The 25,488-nt window shown below is 46.1% G+C and overlaps 1 protein-coding gene and 1 pseudogene across 2 annotated transcripts in view; one reads left to right on the top strand and one right to left on the bottom strand.

Moving 5' to 3' along the window:
• Positions 1–816: 816 nt before the first annotated feature.
• Positions 817–24,145, bottom strand: LOC124232115 (olfactory receptor 5D16-like; annotated as a pseudogene).
• Positions 19,232–25,488, top strand: part of LOC124232118 (ral guanine nucleotide dissociation stimulator-like) — a 32,275-nt gene continuing 26,018 nt past the window's right edge. The window contains exons 1-2 of one of the 2 annotated variants that reach the window (XM_046649086.1): positions 19,232–19,361; positions 19,890–20,151. In XM_046649086.1, coding sequence (XP_046505042.1) covers positions 19,277–19,361; positions 19,890–20,131 — 327 coding nt within the window. In that variant the 5' untranslated portion in view covers positions 19,232–19,276 and the 3' untranslated portion in view covers positions 20,132–20,151. Of the gene's footprint in view, positions 19,362–19,889; positions 20,152–25,488 lie in introns of those variants that run through there. The other variant, XM_046649085.1, reaches the window with a different exon arrangement.

The following is a 25,488-nucleotide window of genomic DNA, read 5'->3' on the forward strand; positions in this document are numbered from 1 at the left end:
TTCTTTTTTTTTTGAGGAAGATCAGCCCTGAGCTAACATCTGCTGCCCATCCTCCTCATTTCACTGAGGAAGACTGGCCCTGAGCTAACATCCGTGCCCATCTTCCTCTACTTTGTATGTAGGACGCCTGCCACAGCACAGTGTGCCAAGCGGTGCCATGTCTGCACCCAGGATCTGAACCAGTGAACCCTGGGCCGCTGAAGCAGAACATGCGAACTTAACAGCTGCGCCACGTGGCTGGCCCCTATATTTTCTTTTTTGTTTTTATTTGAAGAAGCAAGCTGATATTCCTGGACTTCTTGTAAATCCTTTCATCCTATATACGGGAGCTCTTTTCTGAGATAATTTAGAAATGGCTATAATTTATGCAAATATTCATTCCTTTGTGCACCTAACAAGATACTTTGTATGCATATAGCATAAAATAGTAGCCCAAAATATTTGCTGAGTCATTCATTCGATTATGTATATTCATTTCTTAAACATGGTTCACACTTTTAACTCCTGAGTAAAACTTACTGTCTTTCCCCTCTTTTTCTCTTAAAAACTAGCCTATCATTCAAGGCCAAGTAAAAGAAGCACACAATTATGAAGCAATCCCTCTGATAGCCACAAATGATTTTGCTTTCTCTCTCTCTCTCCCCCTAGCAACTCTATTATGATATTTACTAACAACCCTGGATTGTGAGGTTCTTGAAAATGAAGCTGTATTTCTTTTGTCATCCATTTCACTAATTTAAAATATATAATTGTTTTTTTTTCTTTAGTATCTACAATCTATCAGTTACCAAAGAGGAAAGGATAACAGAACCAGAATTTACTGCAAGCACAATCTACCAAATATATTGTCTACCTTTTCTTTTGTTCCACACACCAATTTATGAAGTATATCATATTATGTCATTTTTGCAAAAAAAGACAAAGTCAGAATAATTGATCTTCTATGGTTTATAAAATCAGAGCCAGATATAGTCTCTCTAACTTAAATCTCATATTATTTCTTTTTGAAAATCTAAAGTTATTTTTGAAAATCAACACTTGATGCACAGTTTACTCAAAAATTGGAAAGGTATTCTGCAAAAACTGAAGTAAATATTTACTTTATGAATGAATGAATATATGCATCCAATATGAAAAAAGTTTGTTTTCAATATTTTGCTGGCTGCATCTCTGACATCTTTGTCTCTCAGACTGTAGATCAGAGGATTCAACATGGGGATCAGCACTGTATAAAACACGGAGGCCAATTTGACTGTGTGCCTGGAGATTTTGGAGTTGGGCGCACAGTAGAAGAGAATTGTGCCACAAAAGATAGTGATGGTGGTCAGGTGTCAGGCACAGGTGGAGAAGACTTTGTGGTGCCCACCAGCTGGATGCATCTTTAGGGTGGTGACAACAATGAACACATAAGATGTGTGAATGATGAGCAGTGTGCTCACCTCGTTAAAAGTGGGAACAATGGAGTTCTCGTCAAGATGGTGCTGTGAGCAGACATTGAACTCACCTCCTCCCACAACACAACCAGGTTACAACAATTTTAGGAAGAATCACCCTGGATTGAAAACTGAAAACTGGATAAAAAGAACCCCCACAACAAGGGACAGTCCTGACGAAAGCAGAAGAGGCAGTAACTCCAGCCAGAGAGGAAAAAAGCCACCTTTGGGAGCAGCGGAGCTTCTCAGCTGGCCAGGCGGGAGCCAACCTAAGGATATCCAGATAGCATCTCAAGATGCCTAAGAGTCTCGTGCTACTATACATCGGAAGGCAGACGGAATTCCCACTGGGAGGAGGTGGAAATAGGTGAAACTCTCTGACGCCAACCCTTGGACAGCCTAGTTCCTGGAGGAGTCTCTCTTCCAGCGGACTCCCCCATAGCATTGCCACGCACCAAGGGTGGGAGTGTACACTCACCAACGGAGCGATGGTGGAAACAGGTGACAACAGCCCTACTCAAGCGCCCCACGATTACACCTAAGCCCAGGGGGAATCCCCAGGGTCCCCCACCCACTGGCAGGGAAGGCCTCCGCTAGCCATTAGCAGGGAGGCCCGGCCCAGAATCCAGAACAAAGGGAAGCTCCTGGCAGGCGGATTCCCTGGCACCGCACCAGACCACAAGCTGCTGCTGGGCCCAAGGTCTCTGGCACATGGGTCAGTGCAGGGGGTGCCTGGACTTCCCATGGATGTGCTTGGGGACATGGTTGGAGCTCCAGTGCCCGGCTCTGCGGCCTGGCAGGAGGCTCCAGGGTCCCGCACCTCCCTGGCAGGGAAAGCCTCTGCTCACCATTAGCAGGGAGGCTCTGCCCAGAATCCAGAACAAAGGGAAGCTCCCAGCGGGCGGATTCCCTGGCACTGCACCAGACTGCCAGCTGCTGCTGGGCCCACAGTCTCCGGCACATGGGTCGGTGCAGGGGGTGCCCGGACTTGCCATGGACATGCTTGGGGACTGGGTGGAGCTCCAACACCTGGCTCTGCAGCCCGGGGGGATGCTCCAGGGTCACACACACCCACAGCAGGGGGGCCTCTGCTCACCATTGGTAGAGAGGCCCCGCACAGCATACGGAACACCAGGAAGCTCCCTAGAGCAGAATTCCCCACAAGGCAGCAGCTTACAAGCCACCACCAGGCCCACGGACTCTGGCCATGTCCCAGACGAGGCAGGGGGCTCCCAGAGTCCTGTGAGAGTGGAGTGGGGCAGAGTGGAGCTACGGTGAAATGGGTATGTAGCCCAGGGGGGAACTCCAGGTTCCTACAGCAGTCTCAGTGAAAGCCTCTCCACAGCACTAGTGGAGAGGTCCCGACTGGCAATCACAAAGCGGGAAGGCCCTGGGGCAAAAGTAGCACAGCTAGGTGAGCTAATGACAGACTGCAGAAGATACCCATAGCTCTGCTGGGAACTATAGTGGACAAGTGTGATCTTGTGGGCTGTGTTAAGGACAAGGCGGTGATTATAGATGATCCTGCTCCTGGCTGCTGGGAAAGCCCACAACAGCACTGCAGACCACAAGGAGGGAGTGTGTCTAAGTGGGCTGCCACAGTAGGCACCAGCAGCCTGAGGCCCCCTTGTGATTGCCCCACAACTGACGAGGGACCCCACAGGACCACTGTGACTAAGAGGAGGGGTCCAGGTCCAGTCAGTAACAGCTGACAGGGTTCCTGGTTGGTGCAGTCTAAACAACTGCCCCCCCACACACACCAGTCACAACAAGTAGAAGCATCAACTAAACTCTATCTCTATGCAGAGGCACAAATCCACGCCATCAAGTAGCATGAAAAAATATATTAAATCTCCAGAACAGAAGGAAAATGATAAGCACCCAGAAAACAGTCCCAAAGACAATGAAATCTAGAACCTAAATGACGATGATTTAAAAACTCCCATTATTAAAAAACTCAACAAGTTAAAAGAGAATTCAGACAGACAACTCAATAAGTTCAGGAGCTATGTCACAAAAGAGCTTGACACTATAAAGAAGAACCAATTAGAAATACTGGAGATGAAGAGCACAATGGAGGAGATTAAGAAAAATCTGGACTCTCTGAACAGTAGGGTCGATAATATTGAGGACAGATTAGCAATTTGGAGGATAGGAACATAGAAATGCTGCAGACAGAGGAGGAGAGAGAACTAAGACTAAAAAGAAATGAAGAAACTCTCCGAGAATTATCAGACTCAATTAGGAGATGCAACACAAGGATTATAGGTATACCAGAAGGAGAAGAGAAGGAGAAGGGGGCAGAAGGCCTATTCAAAGAAATAATAGCTGAGAACTTTCCAAACTTGGGAAGAGAGATGGAACTCCATGTGACAGAAGCCAATAGATCTCCAAACTTTATTAACGCAAGAAGACCAACCCCAAGGCATATAGTAGTGAAACTAGCAAAAGTCAATGACAAAGAGAAAATACTAAGGGCAGCCAGGTGGAAGAAAATAACTTACAAAGGAAACCCCATAAGGCTATCAGCAGACTTCTCAGGAGAGACCTTACAGGCTAGAAGAGATTGGAATGAAATGTTCAAAAGCCTAAAGAACAAAAACCTGCAGCCAAGAATACTCTACACAGTGAAAATATCGTTCAAATAGGATGGAGAAATAAAAACTTTCCCAGATAAATAAAAGTTAAGGGAGTTCATCACCACAAAACGTCCTCTTCAAGAAGTGCTCAGGAAGAACCTCATTCCTGAAAAATCAAAAAAAGGAAAGGGGTTACAAAATCCAGAACAAAGGAGATAAACAGAAGGACAATAATACAAAGTAACAGCTCTCCATCAGGACAAAATGCAAAAGAAGCAGAAAACAAGTGATAAAATGGCAACAGTAGGCCCCCACATTTCAATAATCACTCTAAACATGAATGGATTGAACTCTCCAATCAAAGGCACAGAGTGGCAGGATGGATCAAAGAACAAGATCCAACAATGTGCTGCCTCCAGGACCACATCTCAGCCCCAAAGACAAACACAGACTCAGAGTGAAAGGATGGAAGACAATACTCCAAGCTAATAATGAACAAAAGAAAGCAGGTGTTGCCATACTTATATCAGACAAAGTAGACTTCAAAGCAAAGCTGATAAAGAAAGACAAAGAGGGGCATTATATAATGATAAAAGGGACGCTCTACCAAGATGACATAACACTTATAAATATATATGCACCTAACACAGGAGCACCAAAATTCATAAAGAAACTATTAACAAAACTAAAAGGAAACATCAACAGAAATACAATAATAGTTGGGGACCTCAGCACCCCAGTAACACCAATGGACAGATGATCCAGACAGAAAATCAAAAAGAAATTATAGAATTAAATGAAAAATTAGATCAGATGGACCAAATACATATATATAGGACACTTCATCCAAAACAGCAGGTTACACATTCTGCTCAAGTGCACATGGAACATTCTCAAGGATACACCACATCTTGGGAAACAAAGCAAGCATCAATAAGTTCAAGAGGGTTGAAATAATATCAAGCATCTTTTCTGATCATAATGCTATGAAACTAGAAATCAACTACAAGAATAAAGCTGGGAAAGGGCCAAAAATGTGGAGACTAAACAACATGCTACTGAACAAACAATGGATTATTGAAGAAATTAAAGAAGAAATCAAATATTATCGGGAGACAAATGAAAATGAAAAAGCGCCGTACCAAATGGTTTGGGATGCAGCAAAGGCAGTCCTAAGAGGGAAATTCATTGCAATACAGGCTCACCTCAATAAGCTAGAAAAATCTTACATAAACAACCTCAAACGACACCTAACGGAATTAGAAAAAGAAGAACAAACAAACCCCAAAGCCAGTAAAAGGAGGGAAATAATAAAAATTAGAGCAGACATAAATTATATTGAAACAAAAAAGACAGTAGAAAGGATCAATGAAACCAAAGTTGGTTATTTGAAAAAATTAACAAAATCGACAAACCCTAAGCCAGACTCACTAAAAAAAAAGAGAGAAGTCTCAAATAAATAAAAGTAGGAATGAGAGAGGAGAAATCACAACAGATACCAAAGAAATACAAAGGATCATAAGAGAACACTATGAAAAGCTATATGCCAACAAATTGAACAACCTAGAAGAAATGGACAAATTCCTAGATTCATACAACCTCCCCAAACTGAATCAGGAAGAAATAGAGAATCTGAATAGACCAATCACAAGTAAAGAAATAGAGACTAATCAAAAACCTCCCCTAAAATAAGAGTCCAGGACCAGATGGCTTCTCTGGAGAATTCTACCAAACATTCAAAGAAGATTTAATACCTATCCTTCTCAAACTATTCCAGAAAATAGAGGAAGATGGAGCACTCCCTAATACATTCTATGAAGTCAAAATCACCCTGATCCCCAAACCTGACAAGGACAACACAAAGAAGGAAAACTACAGGCCAATATCACTGATGAACAAAGACGCAAATATCCTCAACAAAATTTTGGCAAACCGAATACAGCAATATATCAAAAAGATTATACACCATGATCAAGTGGGATTTATACCAGGGACACAGGGATGGTTCAATGTCCTCAAGTCAATCAACGTGATACACTACGTTAACAAAATGAGAAAGAGAAACCACATGATCATCTCAATAGATGCAGAGAAAGCATTTGACTAGATCCAACATCCATTTATGATAAAAACCCTCAATAAAATGGGTATGGAAGGAAACTACCTCAACATAATAAAGGCCATCTATGACAAACCCACAGCCAACATCATACTTAAGGGACAAAAACTGAAAGCCATCCCTCTGAGAGCAGGAACAAGACAAGGGTGTCCACTTTCACCACTCTTTTTCAACATAGTACTGGCGGTGTTGGCCACAGCAATTTGGCAGAAAAAAAGAAATAAAAGGAATCCAAATAGGCAATGAAGAAGTAAAACTCTTGCTGTTTGCAGACGATGTGATCGTATACATAGAAAACCCCAAAGAATCCATAGGAAAACTATTAGAAACTATCAACAGCTGCAGCAAAGTTGCAGGGTATAAAATCAGCATACATAAATCAGTAGCATTTCTATATGCTAACAATGAACTAACAGAAAAAGAACTCAAGAACTCAATCCCATTCACAATCGCAACAAAAAGAATAAAATACCTTGGCATAAATTTAACCAAGGAAGTGAAAGATCTATACAACGAAAACTACAAGACTTTCTTGAAAGAAATTGATGATGACATCAAGAGATGGAAAGACATTCCATCCACATGGATTGGAAGAATAGTTAAAATGTCCATATTACCTAAAGCAATCTACAGAATCAATGCTATCCCAATCAGAATCCCAATGACATTCTTTACAGAAAATGAACAAAGAATCCTAAAATTCATATGGGGCAACAAAAGACCCCGATTTGCTAAAGCAATCCTGAGTAAGAAGAACAAAGCCAGAGGCATCACAATCCCTGACTTTAAATCATACTACAAAGCTACAGTAATCAAAACAGCATGGTACTGGTACAAAAACAGGTGCACAGAACAATGGAACAGAATTGAAAGCCCACAAATGAAATCACACATCTATGGACAGCTAATCTTCAACAAAGGTGCTGAGGGCCTACAACGGAGAAAAGAAAGTCTCTTCAACAAACGGTGCTCGGAAAACTGGACGGCCGCATGTAAAAGAAAGAAAATTGACCATTGTTTTTCACCATTCACCAAAATAAACTCAAAATGGATCAAAAACCTAAAGATTAGGCCTGAAACAATAAGTCTGCTAGAAGAGAATATAGGCAGTACACTCTTTGACATCAGTTTCAAAAGAATCTTTTCGGGCACCATAACTCCTCAGACGTGGGAAATAATAGAAAGAATAAACAATGGGACTTCATCAGACTAAAGAGCTTCTTCAAGGCAAGGGAAAACAGGATTGAAACAAAAAAAACAGCCCACTAATTGGGAAAAAATATTTACAAGTTACTTATCCGACAAAGGGTTAATCTCCATAATATACAAAGAACTCACACAGCTCAACAACAAAAAAATCAAACAACCCCATCAAAAAATGGGCAGGAGACATGAACAGACGTTTCTCCAAAGAAGATATTCGGATGGCCAATAGACACATGAAAAGATCCTCATCATCACTAATCATCAGGGAAATGCAAATCAAAACTACACTAAGATATCACCTTACACCAGTTAGAATGGCAAAAATATCCAAAACCAAGAGTGAAAAATAGTGGAGAGGTTGTGGAGAAAAAGCAACCCTCATACATTGTTGGTGGGAATGCAAACTGGTGCAGCCACTATGGAAAACAGTATGGAGATTTCTCAAAAACTTAAAAATAGAAATACCTTATGACCCAGCCATCCCACTACCGGGTATCTATCCAAAGAACGTGAAATCAGCAATTCCAAAAGTCCCATGCACCCCTATGTTCAGCGCAGCATTATTTACAATAGCCAAGACATGGAAGCAACCTAAGTGCCCAGCAACTGACGATTGGATAAAGACAATATGGTATGTATATGCAACGGAATACTACTCAGCCATAAAAAGTACAAAATCGTCCCATTCACAACAACATGGATGAACCTTGAGGGTATTACGTTAAGTGAAATAAGCCAGACAGAGAAAGATGAACTCTGTATGACTCCACTCATAGGTGGAAGTTAACATATAGACAAGGAGAACTGATTGGTGGTTACCAGGGCAAAGGGGAGGTGGGGAGAGGGCACAAAGGGTGAAGTGGTGTACCTACAACGTGACTAAAAATAATGTACAACTGAAATTTCACAAGGTTGTGAACTATCCTAATCTTAATAAAAAAAACAAACGTCCATTTCCCTGGCCAGGAGGACGCTCACAGTGTTGCCCAACCGTCATCCTGACCTTGTTCAAGAACATTGTCGTGGAAGGGAAGGCCTCTCCCTGTTCTTCTCTCAGTCCTCCTCCCTCCCACGCCATCCCTGGGGCCCGCTGAGCTTTCTGGCTCTATGGACTTACCTCTGCTGGGCTGTTCAGCTGAGCGGACGCATCCAAGACGTGGCCTTTTGTGTCTGGCTACGTAATATCAGAGGAGTATGATTAATCACATTTTAAATTAAAAATACAGTTTTTATTAGGGAGAAAAATCCCTGCTCCATCAAAGGTGATGTATGAAAAATTAAGCCCCCATATTGAATATTTTCTTTATCTAGGGATAGGCACCAGATTTAAAGTGGGAAATGAGAGCTGGAAACCAAGAGGGGAATGTGTGGGGCCGGGAGACACCTTTCACATCGTTTTCCTTCCTGGATGGGCCACGGTTGAGTTTATGCAACGTGCAAATTACAGAACATGTTTACCACATATTACATGCTTTGATTGGTTACAACTATCTTAATGAATAAAATACCTTCTCTATGTTTCTCAGGATTTGGATTGATGATTTCTTTTTCATTTTGTAAAATAATGTTTTAATGTAAGGAAAGAGGGTCCACTCCTCCGACTGGTACATAATTGCCCACAACAAGTGCCATCCATCTTTTCAATCTTCGCTCTACAGGGCAATGATCTTTGAGGACCCATGTGCGAGCATGTGCATAGGTGTGTGTGTTAAGCAGTGTGAGTGGGTTTGGTGGGCAGGAGCCCAGGGCTTTCCTATCCTAGGACCTGATGTCCCACAGGGAAACAGGGACACTCAGTCCTGTCCCCTTGTGCCTTCTCAGTGGCCACACATCACCTTCTACTAAGCAGCCCCAGCTTTGAAGGATTGGGCCATCTCCATATGTTCACTCCCATAACCATACTGAAAGGTCCATGTGCGTCAATGCATCTCTGTTTTTGTACAACAGAGCCCTAAAAGCAGACATTCTCCCACACAATGGATATACTCATTTCAGGGTTTGGCTGCTATTTCTGAGATCTACGCTTGCTTTATCGAGTTTGAGTCCTTGTTAATTCTCCCCAAATCCCCCCAAGACATAGCTGTATAGTTTTTAATTGTGAGTCCTTCTAGTTGGGGCATGTGGGACACGGAGTCAACATGGCGTAATGAGCGGTGCAACGTCCATGCCCAGAATCTGAACCCTGGGCCACAGAGCGGACGGCAGGAACTTAAACCCATGGCCATGGGTCCAGCTCCCACGTTTGAGGCTTGTTTGGGAAAGCAGGGACTCCAGAGACATTGGAGGCGGCACCTGAAGGGGGAGGCTGACAAGACAGGAGTCAGGCCATCAGGGCCTCTGGGAGTGGCCCATGGAGCCGAGAAGGGCCAGCCCAACACTCTCCCTCAGGTATCACCTCCCTACAGCATCTTCTGCCCCAAGTCCTGGAACACTTGTCGGCCAAGCCCCTTCCCACGACACACCCCCGGCCCAGGGCCCCTCAGCCAGCCCAGCACACATCCTCCACGATTCAGCTTCTAGGTAGGGCAGCCAGGCCCTGCTTCCGAGCCAAAGGAGACTGTAGGCCAGGCCACTCCTTTCTGCACCAATCTCCCCCCGTCTTGGTCCCTTTCTCAGGAAGAGACCTCTATGGGCAGGTGAGGGACACATCGACGTGCCCTTGAAGGTGTCCATCCAGATAAAGCTTTGAGTTGCATCACCAACAACACTTGACCTTGTGTGAGCAAAGGAGACCTTTAGGAAGCAGAGCAGGGGCTGCTGGAGCTGCGGGCTGGGGAGAGCCTCGGTCAGGGCCTTTAGCCCTGGGCAGAGCCCGAGAAACACCCCTCAGCCTCCTCCACCAGCAACGCCCTGTCCCCCTGCCGCGACAGCCCACCTTGGGGTCCCTCACATTCAGTATGTGCAAGGGAGGGGACTCTGCTTCCTGCTAAACAGTCCAAAGGAAGAGAAGTGGGGAGCCCTCCCCTCCTTCCAAGTCAGCTTATGCGGGGTCCACTTCCTTGGAGGCTGTGGGGCAGGTCATGGGCAGCAATCTCTCATTCTCTGACACAGGATGGAGCCCCCCAGTCAGAGACCACAGGTCATCACAGAGAGGAAACAGGGCCTTCCCTGGAGGGAGGGAGAGGAGCTCCCCTGGACAGGGAACAAGCAAGGCCGGAGAGAAGGGGGACCACGCAGAAGGGCTGCCATGGGCTGGGACAGTGCCACAGCGGTTTCACTACACACACACACACACACACACACACACACACACACACACAGTTTTTACCCTCTGAGGTAATGGAAGTGTTACCTATCTTTATTACAGAAATGATTCCCAGTATTGATGTATCCTAAAGTATCACATTGTACTCCACAAGCTTAGACAATGTTATGTGCCCATGAAATCTCAATTGAGCTGGAACAATTTCTTAGAAAGGAGGAAAAGGCCACTTACAGAATGACAGAAGATATTTGCAAGTCACATTTCTGCTGAGGGGTGAACATCTAGAATATGTGAGAAACTCATACAACCCAAAACCCGATGAAATAAATTTACCTCACTGAAAAACGGGCAAAGCAACTTGAACAGAGGATTCTCCAAAGAAGACAGGTCAGTGGCCAAAGTCTAGGAAAAGATGTTGAACATCCATCACCCACCATAAACAAGTGCAAATCAAAACGAGATGTCACATCACACCTGTTACCACGGCTCTCATCACACACTCATGCAAAAGATAGTGTTGGTGAGCATGTGAAGACATTGGAACCCTGGTGTATCCTGTCGTGCTAAAGGTAACATTGTGCAGCTGCTATAGGAAACTCTATGGAGATTCCCCAGAAGGATTCAACCTGGAAATCACATACACTCCACTAATTCCATTCTTAGGTATATATCCTCCAAATTCCAAACAGGAACCTGAAGGGACACAGGCACTCCCATGTTCTTGGCAGTGTCATTCACAAGAGCCAAGCTGTAGAAACGACCTAAGTGTCTGTCCACGGATGAAGGGGTACAGAAACTGTGGCATACACTTACAAGCTGTGGCCACCCCTGACGTAGGAAGGGTTAATAATCACTGGAAAAGGCTTGCCAACAAACTGTGACCCGGAGGTGAGAAGGCCAGTTAGTCGATGATGGGTAAGACCTCCAGAGGGAGGCAACATAAGCCAGCCACCAGTCGCCCAGGGGCACAGATGGAGACACGATATCAGGCGCAGGAGGGGCCGTTGCCTAGGAGGCCTTGCATGCTCTGAGATAAAATATAGGAGCACAGCAATAACATGATAATATCAAAACAGAGGCTGAGGGAGGGCTCCTTGAGAAATCACTAAGAATTCTTGGCATTCGCTAATTACATTGTTCAGAGCACCTGTGTATGTTTAACAGATGTAAGCTATGTATATATTGAAACACTGGTTATAATAAACTCAGAGTGGCCATCAGCCCTCTCCGCATCTATCCTGATGTGTACATTGGATTGCAACACCGACACAAGGCAATATTATTTCGCCATTGTAAAGAAGGAAATTCTGCCATAGGACACGACATGGATGAATCCAGATGACATCATGTTAATGGAAGAAGACAGTGACAGAGGGACAAAGAATGCATGGTTCCACTTCTGAGGGCTATCTAAAACAATCAAACTCACAGAGGCAGAGACTACGACGGTGCTTGTCAGGGAGTGGCGGAGGAGAAAAGGGTGAGCCGCGTTTCCACGGCTCGTACAGTACACAAAGTGTATTGAGGAAATCCTTTCATGACACGAACAACAGAACATTTTATAAAGCAGAAAGCTGCCTAACACTGTTGCCCTGCCCTGGCCCTGGTCTTGCCCTCCACTCTCCTCATATTTATATACTCAACATATTTATACTTGAATCCAAATTTACAGAGTTATTCTAAAGACAGGATCACCCTAACCGGCGCAGTCACTTTGCACTGAACATGAATAATTCTCCCTGCCCTTTCCAATGTTTGAGGGGATGATTTCAATGGCTGCCTAGTGTTCCTTATCATGTCTCGTATATAACTAGCTGCTTCCATTGTCCCTGTCATCATCTTCCTCTATCAAACATCTCTGGATGGTGTCTGGAAGTGGAGTTCAATTGATCGCAGCTCTAGACAGCTTCCAAATCTAGAGTGCTTCACGGAGCTTCTCGAGCACTTTCACTTTCTCCTTTGCACTTTGGGTGGCAGGCATTGACACCAAAACTCATCTCCCCCTCTACATTGGGAGCTCCTTCCAGGGCAAGATGCCTCTCCATCACTTCTGCCACCAACTCTTTGCACAGTGCCTGACATATGGGAAAACCTCAACAAAGATTCAAAACACACAACAAATCTAGACAGGCGACTCATTGTTGCAGAGAACTTCAACTGTCCATCAAAATCCATCCTCCACTTCTTGGGGCATGGGGCTGCATGCCGTGGTCCAGCCTCCGTGGTGGCTGATGACCACTTCTTTGCTGAGGGAAGAGAAAAGGAACTGACTGGTGCAGTTCTGGACCCGGCTGATAACATCCTCCTGCGTGAATTTCGTTCTGTTCTTTCCAATCATGCTGATGGATGCAGATGAGGATCATGTCCTAGGGAGGGAGAAGGCACACAATGGAAGAACGATGGGTTCCTGAAGGCCATGTGAAAGATTGTGGTCCCTCCAGTCGGAACACCCACCATGCACTGGTATCTGGGAAGATAGTGCTATGCTCCTGTAATTTGGGCCGTGTTTCAATAACTCATCACATGCCACCAAAAGTCTCAGTCACAGGACTAACTTTAGTTGTGATCCACCTAGCACATTCCAAATGATGGAAGTCTATTTGGCTCTAAGGACAGAGCCGGTCAGTGGTGGGATGGATCTTCATTCCACACCTGTGCCCCGAGCACTCCAGAGCGCTGCTGCTGAAAAGACCCGACAAGCTCGTGCCCCCCAAATAAAGATCTGGAAGGGTAGCTGGACAAAACCAGGAAATGAAAACCACAGGAATGAAAGGAGCAGACGCCACCAGGAAAACAAGCCCATGCTGCTATGGAGCGCCGGGTCCAGAAGGAGAGGGGCCTGGAAGGGCTGCCACGAGGTGACATTCATATTTGCAGCAGCATGACAAGGAGCCAGCCCTGCCTCAATCCAGGACTCCGTAGCCTGTAGGAATGCCCAGCAGTGCACACTCTTGGAGGCACAAGTGAGGTTGGCCAGAGAGGAGGTTAGAGAGGAGGGCAGCGTGGCTAGAAGGAGCTTGGCAGCAGAGTCAAGGAGGAGGGAGGAGAGAGGAAGGCAAGACCAGGGCCAGGGGCAGGGCAACAGTGTTAGGCAGCTATCGTTATTGCTGTGTGACAACCTTTCCCCATCTTTACGGGCTTAACCAACGAACGTTGATTATGTGACAGTGGCACTGGACCAGGAATCCAGCAGTGCTCAGCTGGGAGCCTCTGCCAGAAGCTCTCAGGGAGTCAGGCTGTGCTCTGAACTGAGGCAGGATCTGCTTCCCTCCCCCTCTGAGTGCACTCTGGGTCCTGGAGGGACCCCTTGTGGCTGGAGGCCTGAGTGCCCCTCTGTCGGTGGGTCTCCTTCAGGGCCAGGCCTCAGCAGCCTCTCTAGAGCACAACCCAGAACACACAGGCCTGTTCCCCAGAGTGAGGGATCAGAGAGAGAGAGAGAGAACAGCTGAGAGTGAGCAGGAGGAGAGCCCTGGACTGTTTGGGACCCAGTCTCAGAACTGGCTTCGCATCACTCTGCCCTGTTCCACGGAGTAGAAGGGAATCACGAACTTCAGGCCACACTCAAGGGGAGTGGATTCCAGCAGCATGTGTAGACCAAGCAGAGGGGATCACAGGAGGCCATTGAGGGAGAATGAGAAGACCTCACAGGCTCAATGCCCTGGGCAGAATCACAGTCTAGTTCAAGGTGGAGCCAGGTGTGAACCCAGCTCTGTATCCTCAAGGATGGGGCCCTGGCTCTCCCAGGCTTCCTCAGGGGGCTCTGAAAAGGCGGTGCTGCTGTAACTGCAGTCAGAAATGGAGAGGGCAGGGGGCTGAGACTGAGAAGTCGGCAGCCTGGTCGTGCATTTGGCAAGTTTCTGCCTGAGGATGAGCCCAGGGCAGGCGAACACTTGAGTGTTCCCCATCCATGTCACGCCTAGGGTGGAGGGAGCAGGGGCCACCTTTGCTGAGCTCATGCTTATGCACTTCTGAACTCAATCCCACACTGGAGAATTGGGAAACTGAGGCCCATAAACAGGTAAGCACTGGCCCATGGCACATGACAGACAAGAGTCCAAGCAGAAGGAAGTATTCTGATATTCTAGGGCAAGACTCGAACCCTTCCCATAGGCTTTGCGGTGGACAACAGAAACTGTCAGTTCTTGGGAAGCTCTTGCCCATCCCTTCCTCTGTGGAAGCTGTTTCCTCCTGGGCATCCAGGACGTGAGCCGTGACACACACGTACACACAGAGACCTTAGATGGAAGGGCGGACTATGGGGTGGGCTCAGAAGAGAGGCAGACACAGGGGAGGAGAGGAGAGGAAGAAAAAAGCAGTTAGAGGCATTCCCTACATGGGACACCGCTCCTCCAATTTCACAGGTATTTTCCCACTCGGGCCTGAGGGCATCTCCAAGAACTATGGGCTACGATAATCCCCCCCATGCAGACTGGAGGCAGAATGGCCCCACGAGGCACCATGGCTTCTCCAGGATGAGGAACAGGGAAGAAGGAGCACTTGTGTCTGCGTCTGTCTCAAAGCTGGGACCCTGGCTGCACCCAGACCTTCTCGGAGGCCTGTGGAGACAGGTGGTTTGGGGATCCTGGGGACACATATGATACTGCATGGAAAAGGGGGTGAGCAGTGCCCTGCCCAGAGGACTGCTTGCATGGGTGGTATGAGAGGAGGTGGCTCAGATCACCATGGTTTCCAGGCAATGATGTAACCTTTTCCACAACAATGCCCACAGTGCAGGGGCCTCCTGCAAACAGGCACCCAGATCCTCACACTCAGCTCACTTGGCTGGAGACAGCTGCTACGGAAAGATGTTTTCCTGCTGTATCCTGCCTTACCACGTCTATGGTCCCCAGAAGACCTGGAGCCATAACCTTTTTACTCGTTTTAAAGGGTGGCTCACCTCTCATACGCCACACCTATGGCCGTTTGCCAGGAGGTCATCAAAGGTAACACGAGGGGGCCTACATCGGGCTATCCAGCTCAGGCCACCTCTGTGAGCCCCCACTGAACGGCCCCCACCCTCTCCCTTCCGTGGGGGGGATCCTCACTTGGCGGGAACTGCTGGGTGTACAGCTGATCACCTGGTGCTGCTGCCATCTTCACATCCCAGGACAGGGCTGGCACCATGGAAAGGGGATTCCCAAGTTACCTCTTAACTGGGCCAAGTTTCCTTCAATTCTTTTTCTGATGGGAGTCACCTTCGTTTATAGCATTACGTAGTTTCAGGGGTTCATCATTATATTACGATTTCTGTGTAGATGACGTCGTGTTCACCACATAACGACTAATGACAATCCATGACCACACACGTGCGCCTAATCACCCCTGTCACCCTCCTCCCTCCCCACTTCCTCTCGGGAACCCCCAATCCAAAGCCTATCTCCTGTGATTGTTTGCTGCCGTCATCCCTGATTTATGAGAGTAGTCACAAGGCTATTGGACTTTCTCCCCTTGAATTATTTCACTTAGCATAATACCCTCCACGCCCATCCATGCTGTCACAGAAGGCCAGATCTCCTCCTTTCGGATGACTGAGTAGTATTGCACGGCGTATATATGCCACATTTTCCTCATGGGTAACTAGGTTGCTTCCAAATCTTGGCTATTGTCAAATATGCTGCAAGTTACACAGGCATGCTGACATCTTTACCCATTCGTGTTTTCACATTCTTGAACACATACCCTGTGGTGGGATAGCTGGGTCATACGGTAGTTCCATTCTTAATTTTCAGAGGAATCTCCATCCTGTTTTTCATACTGGCTGCATGGGTATGCACTCCAACCAGCAGCGTAGGCAGGGTCCCTGGTCTCCACATCCTCTGCAACACATGTTTTGTCCTGTCTTGTTCATTAGAGCCATTCTGATGACTGTGACATGAGATCTTGTGGTAGTTTTGATTTCAACTTCCCTAAGAAGTGGTGAGATTGAACATCTTTTCATGCGCCTGTTGGCCATCTGTCTATGTGGGTCTGGAGTGGAGAGAGTCACTGAGGTGTGAGTGCCCCCGAAGTCAGTCAGCCAGTGCTCTGAGGCTTCCTGCCTGGCTGCCGGGCACTGTCTTTACAGGTCGTTCCTCAGGAGGTCGGAAAGGACAAGACACATCAGTCCTTCCTCTCCCTGATTATACAGGAAGGGATGATGCGGCACCCGGCCGACACAAGCCAGCGCTGGTCCTGGGTGAGTGCAGGTGCACAGCACACCCAGAACCCAGAACCCAGGGCCCCAAGACACCAAAGACAACCCTAGGTCCTACAAGGCCCTGGTACCAGTCCAGCTCCAGAAGGAATCTGTCTCCCCATCTCTGCCCCCAACCTGCCCGCACTGCCCAGCTCCTGTCTTGGCCACATTCAAAGTCACTGTCACCATAACTCTACGAATCCCAGAAAAGAGACTGTTCTCCCATTTCACCTCATGTTTGGGCAAGGGGATCGTTGCATTTTTCTACACATTTTCCTCTTTCACCCCATCCCCAAGTGTCCATGATGACCTCACAATCCTTCCACACTTTCTCCATGTCTCACACAGCCTCATGATGGACAAGGATGCTTTTCCCCAAAAGGATGTGTGGCTCTTGGGACATGTGTGTTGCTCTGTCTTTTGCCCTCCTGAGGAACACGTGCCCATGGCCCCTCCAGGTCAGGGGCCGGGGCCTCACTGAGCTGCACGACATTTTGGATGGCAGACCGTGGACGAGACTGATTCAGCCCTTCACTGCTGTGGGACCTCATGTTGTCTTTTCATCGGTGCTACACTAAACGTCCTGCCTGTCCTCCTGTCCCAATCCATCCCACCGCAGGGAAAGCCCCCGTCTTCTCCTCTCTGCAATGGGCTCTTCTGTCAGAAACCCCAGGGCTGATGCTCTTAACACACACAGGTGCTGTCAATTCTCCGCTAACACCTTGATCTGCTACTGGTACTGATACTAACACGTTCGTTCATTCCCCTGTCTGATTCTACCCGCAAGACCAGAAGTGTTTCCTACTCTGGACACTCCTGTCCCACCTCTTGCTAGAAGTCACTGGGAGCTTGAGGCATTGCTCTGACGGCCAGCCCCAAACCTCCTGGTGCCCAGGATGCTGTCTCTGACGCTGAGCCTCTCCTCTGTGCCACCCCAGGCTCTCCACACATCCACAGTGGACAAGAGATCGTTTCCCCAGCTGTGGACAGTTCACAACACTCCACTCGAGCGTCTGGTGGCTCACCTTGTGCCCGCCTTCCTGCTGTGCGACACCACTTTTATCCACAGCTTCCTTTCGACATACACAGATGTGGCCACCACACAAGAGGTGCTAGATGAGTTCTTTAATAGGTGAGTGCCCTGCCCCTCCCCAGGACTCTGCGGCTCCAGCTACCTGCATGCTGGGAGTCTTGGGGAGGTCTGCATACCTCTCTGAGCCTCAGTTTGCTCCTCTGAATAATGGGGAGAACAGAGGAACAACCACCAAGGGCTATTGTAGGGACTCAATGAGCTCCTGCCTGGACGGCCCTTTGGAGAATCTGAGCCCTATGAAAGGTCAGCTGGATCGGCCCTCCAGGGCTCCGTGCTAGGTAGGAGTAAGACAGTCACAAAAGACTCCTCAGGCAGCTGCCATCCAGTACAGTCAATGTGATGCCCTCCTGTCTCCTCTAGTTACAGATTCATCCTCTTTTGTAGAGTGGACGACGCGCCCACCCGCCTATGGAAAAAGTGAGTGGGCACTGGATCAAGTGGGAGGGCCTCCCTTCTCCACACTGTGAGAGGAGTGTGGGGTCTGTGATCGGGTTGCTGGCAGCACCCGCCATCCCAACATCTTGTGATTCCTTCGGGCGGGCAGAGTTCTGACGGCTTCTCAAAGAAGAGAAGACAGCAGTCCAGGAGAGCTCTGGAGGGGACTGTGGGTGCTGTGGGAGCCCAGGGGGGAGTGGAGGATGCTCCTACAGCACCCAGATGCATCCAATCCCCATCCCAGTCCCTCCTCCACTCCCCATCCTGGGACACAGAACAGGAGGTGTCTGAGCATCCTGCTCACTCATATCATAGAACCTCCACGGTGGGGGCTCCGCTGCGTCCCAGCGAGCCCACTCCATGCTCAGGGGCCAAATGACACCCTCCGTGTCAGCCCCTAGCAGGAGGGGAAGGTCACCCACATGGGTCACCTAGTGAATCAGGCAGCACAGAGGCACAGGAGCTAAAGGCTGAGGTGTTTGGAGGGCAGTAGGAAGCATGGGCGGGAGACAAAGGCCATTGTTCCCTCATCGGCCAGATATACACTGCACCCTACTGTGAACCAATGTGTGCAAGAACAGAGCAGATGGCCCCATGCCCTTCCCTCCTGGACTGGCATCCCAGTGGGATGTGCCAGGAGACACTCGAGGACTGTGTCAGGCTTCCCTGAGGAAAAGGATGGGCGATCACACCAGGGACCGAGTGCTCTCACTTCCCAAGGTGTTATCCCAGCCTCTCCTTGGAGACGCGACCTGTTCTGCCAAACTGGCCAGGTCGCACGCGCACGGAAAGTGGGACTGGCCCCTGGCTGGGCAGGAGCAGGAGGCACTGGAGCCCAGGCCCCCACGGAGGTACCCTGGGAGGGCAGTGTGGAAAGAGAGGCCGGTTCTCTGACTCCGCTGCCCACCTGTCTCTCCTCAGGGCCTTGGCCTTCATTCTCAGCATGTGGATGGAATCCTATCCCCAGGACTTTTTCCAGCCCCCCAGACTTTCCGAGCTTGAGAAGGGTATTGGCCTTCCTTGCGTTCAGCATGCCAGGCTCGCAGGTGGAGCATCAAGCTCGCCTTCTGCTTTCACAGTTGCTGCACCCTGAGCCCAGCGAGGCAGAGAGTCAGGGTGAGCAGGACACGGGCTGTGTGACACGGGCGTGTGTGGAGGCAATGTGGCCGGGCCGCTCAGCACAGAGCCTTCAGAGGCTGGGGTTAGGCTGGGAGCAATGAGCTGGCTCCCATCACAATTCCCACGGACTCCAGATACGGGAAACCTTCTGGAGGGTGGTTCGTGTACTGAGTCTCCCTGATTGGTGAGCCGTTTCCCTTCCGTGGGAGGAACATGGAAAGACAGTCACGTTTGGTTTCCCTGTGTGTGTTTGTCCGTGTGTGTGTGTGTCTGTGTCTGTGTGTGTATGTGTGTGTGTGGCATGGTTACTTTGGGGTATCTTTTTTTTTCACCATTCACCCATGTTAATTCTTGATTGCAGTGACAGTACTTTATAACCTTACATAAATATCAAGTGTACCGCCTTATATATTTCGATTTCTGCGTAGATTACAGCAGGTCCCCCACCCAAAGACTAACTACAATCCGTCACCACACACATGTGCCTTGTCATGTGGATGTGGTTTTCTCTTCTTGGATCTGCAGCACCAGCTCCTGAGAAAGATCCCAACCCAGATGAACATCGCCCCCCTTCTCCAACTCTAGTGCCCACCACACCTCAGAGCCACAGATCGACGTCCAGCGCCGCAGCCGCCTCGAGTCTCAGCCTGGATTGCACTTCAAGCAATGGAAAGACCATTCACGTCCTCCCAGCAACGAGCCTCAGCCCCTGCACCGTGGTCCCACCACTGATTTCCGCCCCTTCCCCTTTACCACCAGTTCATTAAAGTTCTGTTTTGTCTTGCACATGCTTAATGCTTGCCTTTAATTTTTCTTGTGATGTTCACTTCAACAGGATGTCATTCCTGGATCCTTTCCAAATGTCCATTTCCCTGGCCAGGAGGACGCTCACAGTGTTGCCCGACCGTCATCCTGACCTCATTCAAGAACACTGTCGTGGAAGGGATGGCCTCTCCCTGTTCTTCTCTCAGTCCTCCTCCCTCCCACCCCGTCCCTGGGGCCCGCTGAGCTTTCTGACTCTATGGACTTACCTCTGCTGGGCTGTTCAGCTGAGCAGACGCATACAAGATGTGGCCTTTTGTGTGTGGCTAAGTAATATCTGAGGAGTATGATTAATCACTTTTTAAATTCAAGAAAACAGTTTTTATTAGGGAGAAAAATTCCTGCTCCATCAAAGCTTATGTATGAAAAATGAAGCCCCCATGTTGACTATTGTCTTTATCTGGGGATAGGCACCACATTTAAAGGGTGACACGAGAGCTGGAAACCAAGAGGGGAATGTGTGAGGCCGGGAGACACCTTTCACATCGTTTCCCTTCCTGGATGGGCCACGGATCAGGTTATGCAATGAGCAAATTATAAAATATGATTATCGCATATTACACGCTTAGATTGATTACAAATATCTTAAGGAATAAAATCTTATCTACGTTTTTCAGAATTTGGATTGACGATTGTTTTTCATTTAGTAAAATAATGTTTTAATGTGAGTAAGGAAAGAGGGTCCACTCCTCCGACTGGGAAATAAGTGCCCACAACAAGTGCCATCCATCTTTTCACTCTTCGCTCTACAGGGCAATGATCTTTGAGGACCCATGTGCCTGCACGTATATAGGTGTGTGTGTTAAGCAGTGTGAGTGGGTTTGGTGGGCAGGAGCCCAGGTCTTTCCTATCCTTGGACCTGATGTCCCACAGAGGAACAGGGACACTCAGTCCTGTCCCCTTGTGTGTTCTCAGTGGCCACACATCACCTTCTACCAAGCAGCCCCGGCTTTGAAGGACTGCACCATCTCCAATTGTTCACTCCACAATTGTACTGGAATGTACATCTGTTTTTGTAGAACAGAGCCCTAGAAGCAGACGTTCTGCCAACAACTGATACACCCATTTGGTGGGTTGGCTGCCATTTCTGATGTCTAGGCTTGCTTAACAAAATGAGAAACAAAAACCACATGATCATCTCAATAGATGCAGAGAAAGTATTCAACAAGATCCAACATCCATTTATGATAAAAACACTCAATAAAATAGATATAGAAGGAAAGTACCTCAACATAATAAAGGCCATATATGACAAACCAACAGCCAACATCATACTCAATGGACAAAAACTGAAACCCATCCCTCTCAGAACAGAAACAAGACAACGGTGCCCACTTTCACCACTCTTATTCAACATAGTAGTGGAGGTTTTGGCCAGAGCAATTCGGCAGGAAAAAGAAATAAAAGGAATCCAAATAGGCAACGAAGAAGTAAAACTCTCACTGTGTGCAGATGACATGATCTTATATATAGAAAACCCCAAGGAATCCATAGAAAAACTATTAGAAACAATCAACAACTACAGCAAAGTTGCAGGGTATAAAATCAACATACATAAATGAGTATCATTTCTGTATGCTAACAATGAACTAACAGAAAAAGATCTCAAGAACTCAATCCCATTCATGATCGCAACAAACAGAATAAAATACCTTGGGAGAAATTTAACCAAAGAAGTGAAAGATCTATACAATGAAAACTACAAGACCTTCTTGAAAGAAATCGACGACAACATAAAGAGATAGAAAGACATTCCATGCACATGGATTGGAAGAATAAACATAGTTAAAATGTCCGTACTACCTAAAGCAATCTACAGATTCAATGCTATCCCAATCAGAATTCCAATGTCATTCTTTACAGAAATTGAACAAAGAATGCTAAAATTCATATGGGGCAACAAAAGACCCAGAATTGCTAAAGCAATCCTGAGAAAGAAGAACAAAGCTGGAGGCATCACAATCCCTGACTTCAAAACATACTACAAAGCTACAGTAATCAAAACAGCATGGTACTGGTACAAAAACAGGTGCACAGATCAATGGAACAGAATTGAAAACCAAGAGATAAAACCACACATCTATGGACACCTAATCTTTGACAAAGGAGCTGAGGGCCTACAATGGAGAAAAGAAAGTCTCTTCAACAAATGGTGCTGGGAAAACTGGACAGCCACATGTAAAAGAATGAAAATCAACCATTCTTTTTCACCATTTACTAAAATAAACTCAAAATGGAGCAAAGACCTAAAGATTAGGCCTGAAACAATAAGTCTTCTAGAAGAGAATATCGGCAGTACACTCTTTGACATCAGCTTCAAAAGAATCTTTTCGGACACCATAACTCCTCACATGAGGGAAACAATAGAAAGAATAAACAAATGGGACTTCATCAGACTAAAGAGCTTCTTCAAGGCAAGGGAAAACAGGATTGAAACAAAAACACAGCCCACTAATTGGGAAAAAATATTCACAAGTTATTTATCTGACAAAGGGTTAATCTCCATAATATACAAAGAACTCACACAACTCAATAATAAAAAATCTAACAACCCAATTACAAAATGGGCAGGGGGCATGAACAGATATTTCTCCAAAGAAGATATATGGATGGCCAATAGACACATGAAAAGATGCTCATCATCACTAATCATCAGGGAAATGCAAATCAAAACTCCAATAAGATATCACCTTACACCTGTTAGAATGGCAAAAATATCCAAAACCAAGGGTGACAAATGTTGGAGAGGCTGTGGAGAAAAGGGAACCCTCATACACTGTTCGTGGGAATACAAACTGGTACAGCCACTATGGAAAACAGTATGGGGATTCCACAAAAAGTTAAGAATAGAAATACCTTATGACCCAGCCATCCCACTACTGGGTTTCTACCCTAAGAACCTGAAATCAGCAATTCCAAAAGTTCCATGCACCCCTGTGTTCATCACAGCATTATTCACAATAGCCAAGTCATGGAACCATCCTAAGTGCCCAGCAACTGATGATTGGATAAAGAAGATGTGGAAGACATATACAATGGAATACTACTCAGCCATAAAAAAGGACAAAATCGTCCCATTCACAACAAAATGGATAGACCTTGAGGGTATCAGGTTGAGTGAAATAAGCCAGACAGAGAAAGATGAACTCTGTATGACTCCCCTCATAGGTGGTAGCTAACATATAGACAAAGAGAATTGATCAGTGGTTGCCAGGGGAAAGGGGGGTGGGGGGAGGGCAATAGGGGTGAAGTGGTGTACCTACAACATGACTAATAATGATGTACAACTGTAATTTCACAAGGATGTTAACTTTCATAACCTTAATGAAAAAAAAAAACCAAAAAATGTGGCAACAATGAACAGAAACAACTGATTGAGCTAACAATCAGAGATAGAGAGGGAAATCAGGGAGGACAGCTCACAGAAGAAGTGATTGATTATATTGAAACCCTGAAAAGAAAGTTTAATAGCAGAACATGTGAGTAGCAAAGAACGTGCTGCTCCCCATGCACATGCTACAACTAGTAGCATGCCACAGAGTTGCTGTGACACAGCAACTGTGTAGAGCAGAGGGTTGCAATGGGCCACAAAGCAGTCATTGGGCATCACAGCAAATAGAATTGATTTAGTCACTACAAATGTGCAAAAGAAAAAGGATTGCACCATACATCTTGAAAATGGAATACTTTTGTCTTCTGCAAGTAGCTTCAGAGCATTGTGGGAACAATGATAGAAGAATAGTAGAAATCCACATAGAGGTGGCTGAGAAAAAAGTACACGGGGGTGTGTAGTTAGTGTTAATTTTGATGATCACAATCATTCCAAGATTCCCTATCACACTGAAGCTGTAAATGGCCAGAAATACCAAGAAGAGGAGAATTTGCAGTGCCGGGTAGTCTGAGAAGCCAAAGAGAGTAAGTATGACCCCATCAGTTATATTTATCTCTGCCAGAAACATGTTTCCTGATGGTAAGATCTGAAAGTCAGTCTTGGAAATAATGCATTATGGAAAGCAATTGACACATGAAGCATACTTCACTCTCCCCTGTGTATAGCATAAGGTGAAACAAAACAGATCTGTGTTATAATCCTGTTAGGTGTTATGTATCCAAGATAGGAATATCTAATGTTCCAGAAAAGAATTACTAGTTAATTTTACTTCCTCAAAACTTATAAAATTTAATTCTGTTCACGTTCTGAAATATGACTTTAAAGACTTACAAATGGAATAATATGAACTCAGGAAAATTAGGTGGTAACACGTAATCAAATCCTCATGTAAGACATTCTTATCTCACTGATTTTGTGCATTGCACAAAGAAAGGCCTAGAAAAATGAAAAGAAAATGTTTTTTATGTCCTACAATTACTAATGACAGGCAAAGCATCTAAAATAACTTCTATAGTTGGAATGAATTTTTATAAAAAGATGTGCATATATTGTGATATAAAGAAAGAATTGTCTGTATACTTAATCATATCCATATTTTAAATATCAGTTTAGCACTTTAATGGCCATTCCTATTTTGACTACATAAGTCAAATATCAAAGTAAATAATTACTTATGTTTTTCAAAGAAGAATTTCTATTGAACTGCCTTTTTCTACAGGTAAGCACACAGAAGCCTGAATAAGTCATGACTTCTTCAGTGACAGATATCAGATGATCAACCTACAGGTAGAACTCAGATTCTTAAATTCACAGCCATGTACCCATCACTCAATTCCAGGCTCTGACGTACATGATAAATTGAGATATTCACATTTTTATTTTGTAAAGACCACATTTTCACAATTTTTTGCTAATTCTTTTGACCATTTTAAAGACAATCTTCATACTATAAAACTGTGAAAACCAGTCCAATGAATGTGTTGAGGGCCACAGAGCTGTTCTGAAGATCAACGTCAAGATGAAATGTAGAGAATGGGAGTTAGAGAAACATCCTTGTTCAGGAATAAGTATGATAAGTACCCTTAAACATTGAGAAAGACTCTTCCCTTTTCCAGACCCTTCTTTCCTCTCTCTGTAAGATTCTAAGAATACTCGTTCTGTCTCCCATTACCTGCCAAGAATGTAGATGAGTGTTAAGATATCTCCACACTCTAAAGACATTTATGATAAAGGAATTCTTAAGACAGAGAGAATGGTGGGGTTTATCAAATTGGTTACGAGGTAAAACCGCCAGTTAAATTTTAATCTCATATAGATAACGAATTTTTGCTATAAGTATGGACAGACTCATACTAAAAAGTCATTCATTGTTTATCTGAAGTTCAAGCTAAATTTAGCATTCTGTATGTT

The sequence above is a fragment of the Equus quagga genome, unplaced genomic scaffold, assembly GCF_021613505.1.
Source record: "Equus quagga isolate Etosha38 unplaced genomic scaffold, UCLA_HA_Equagga_1.0 HiC_scaffold_2569_RagTag, whole genome shotgun sequence".
NCBI lineage: Eukaryota > Metazoa > Chordata > Mammalia > Perissodactyla > Equidae > Equus > Equus quagga.